The sequence below is a fragment of the Castanea sativa genome, chromosome 6 (assembly GCF_040712315.1).
Source record: "Castanea sativa cultivar Marrone di Chiusa Pesio chromosome 6, ASM4071231v1".
NCBI lineage: Eukaryota > Viridiplantae > Streptophyta > Magnoliopsida > Fagales > Fagaceae > Castanea > Castanea sativa.
In genome coordinates this window covers 22,280,810-22,283,362 of record NC_134018.1, presented here as the reverse complement: position 1 = coordinate 22,283,362, position 2,553 = coordinate 22,280,810, and the positions used below count along the sequence as shown (strand labels likewise).

The 2,553-nt window shown below is 41.9% G+C and overlaps 1 protein-coding gene across 1 annotated transcript; it reads left to right on the top strand.

Moving 5' to 3' along the window:
• Positions 1 to 406: 406 nt before the first annotated feature.
• Positions 407 to 1,420, top strand: LOC142638205 (ethylene-responsive transcription factor 4). Its single transcript, XM_075812222.1, has one exon. It carries the CDS (start codon positions 487 to 489, stop codon positions 1,045 to 1,047), a length of 561 nt encoding a protein of 186 aa, XP_075668337.1. The 5' UTR covers positions 407 to 486; the 3' UTR covers positions 1,048 to 1,420.
• Positions 1,421 to 2,553: the final 1,133 nt, after the last annotated feature.

Below are 2,553 nucleotides of genomic sequence, written 5' to 3'. Positions count from 1 at the left end.
TTAATTTACTTTGTTTATTGCATAAAAGACTAATAAAAGTACAATCTTATCTTTAAAATGTGTATTTAATTAAATTTTTAGGTGAAAAAAGAACTGAACGAAATGAACCTAAAACAAAAAACAATAATAATAATAATAATAATAATGATGATGATGATGCAATTGGATTAGTTTAAGGGAACAATAGGAATGAAGAGAAGAGGTATGAAAAGAAACATCAACATGGCGTAATGTGAATGGTCAGCAGAATCTAACCCAACTGGTTCGTGCTTCAGAAGCCACATCCTGCTTACTCTGTACACAACAATCGCCCAAAAGGAGCGTAGCTTTTAAACACACATACACACTCTCTCTCTCTCTCTCTCTCTAACCTGCCTCTATAAAAACCCACACCCTCACTTCCTTCCTTTCCTCAAACACCGTGTCTGACTCTTTCGGTTCTTGTTCCAAACAAACCCAAAATCTCCAAAACTTTTACAAACCCAAATGGCTCCCAGAGACAGACCCGGCTCCGTCAACCCGGACCCGAATTCCAAGGAGATCCGATACAGAGGCGTGAGGAAGCGTCCGTGGGGTCGCTACGCAGCTGAGATCCGCGACCCGGGGAAGAAGACCCGAGTGTGGCTGGGCACTTTCGACACGGCAGAAGAGGCGGCGCGTGCCTACGACGCCGCAGCTCGCGAGTTCCGCGGTGCCAAGGCCAAAACCAACTTCCCTAACGCTTCCCCAAACAACTCCTCCACCCATAGCCCTAGCCAGTGCAGCACCGTCGACTCCTCTTCCCCGCCGCCTCCGCCACTCAACCTCACCCTCGGCGTGGCCTCTTCAGCCGCCTCTCAGTTCCCTATCGCGGCGGCGCGTCCCGTTTTCTTCTTCAACGCGTTCGCGAACATTAGCGAGAACCACAGCGAGCTGTGCAGGTTCGTTGGTGGGGGTGGGAGTGCGACCCACAGCGACTCAGATTCGTCCTCCGTCGTTGATTTTGATCATACTCGAAGGTTCCTGGATATAGATCTCAACAACCCTCCTCCGCCGGAGGTTGCCTGATGATCTCGCCGAATTTTCTTCTCCACCGGTGAAGATCCCGAGTTGCCTTTCTTTCAGATCGTCTTAGCTTCACTATTAGTCCCCACCCCAGCCAGCCGTTTTTTGGCTTTGCAATTGAAAGTAATAGAGAAAAAACTCAAAAAAGAAAAAGAGTTATGTTTTTTGTTTTTAGAGAAATCTAGCTGACGTGCTGTACGGAATCGCTGATGATATATGATGTACATAGATATGACCAAGATGAAGATCTCGCCCATATTTTTGCAACCGATCGAGAAAAACCCATCGTGGGTTTTCTTATTGTTGTTTCTACTAGCATTTTTAATTGTTACTGTTGGTATTTTAATTATAATGTTAAAAAATCCTTAATTGAAAATCAGTCTTCGTTCATTTTGTCATCCCTTAGGCCTTAGCTTGTTTTGGATCTCTGAATCCTACGTACGTACGTACTCCACAATTTGGGATAGAGATCAGCATGGTCTTTTCTCTTTACGGGTATTTATTACTCATAATTTTTAGTTCTATCTTTTTGGAGGGATTGGATGATATTAGTTAAAAGAATTTTGGATGGTAATCCTTGACCAAAACAAGACAGCCGAAATTCGTATCATTAAGCGCCGCGCTTAAACTACTTGAGGTCTAGTCACTGTTTTTTGTTTTTTCCCCAGCTTCTAAAAGAACCGAATCCAAACATTTCTTAATAATAATTTTTTTTTAGCCAAACCTAGTTAAAAAGTTTATATTTATTTTTCATTTTTCTTAAGTTTTAGATCCAACGGATATATCGCCGGCATTTTTGGTCCTTTAGTGGATGGGTTTTGTTTGATTGATTGATTTTCTTTGGAGGAGCAGCAAAAACCAGTTCCTGTTGGGTTTTTTGTCAAGCATCCTTTTTTCCTATAAAAAAAAAAAATTGAATATAATACACTATACTTTGTGCTTTCTTTTGAAGAGAATCCCATACACATGAAAAAAAAGTAACAATAATAATGAAGATAGGATCTTGGTTAATGGTTATTGGACCTGTCTTGTGTACCCACCCGTATGTGGGGGGATTTGAAAAACGGTCTCTGATCTAAGTTAGAAAAATCAATCACAAAAACTAGTAAAGTAAAAAAGGTGTGAACTTTTAGACTAAAAACGGATTGGTTTGTATGCATACTACTGTTACAATTGCTGCGGCCAGGACCCTAGCTCTACTGTTACAATTACTGCTGCCACCAAACTGGGCGCATAATTAGAAAAAAACTTTTTCTCTCTCTTCAGAAGCTTGCGTCAGCGTTACCAGTGGGTCCCATTATTCTGTACGGATATCGCACTGAGTGGATGAGTATTATTATTATTATTATTATAATAATATTACACAGGGAGGGAGGGTATCGTGCTGTGAAAAGCTGTGAAAACGGAGCGGCTTCATGATGAGAAGCATGGGATGGGGGGCTCTCTGTGTCTTTGACTGTGCGATCACTTCACTGACACCCCACCTCTTTTTCTCGTGATTCACGTACT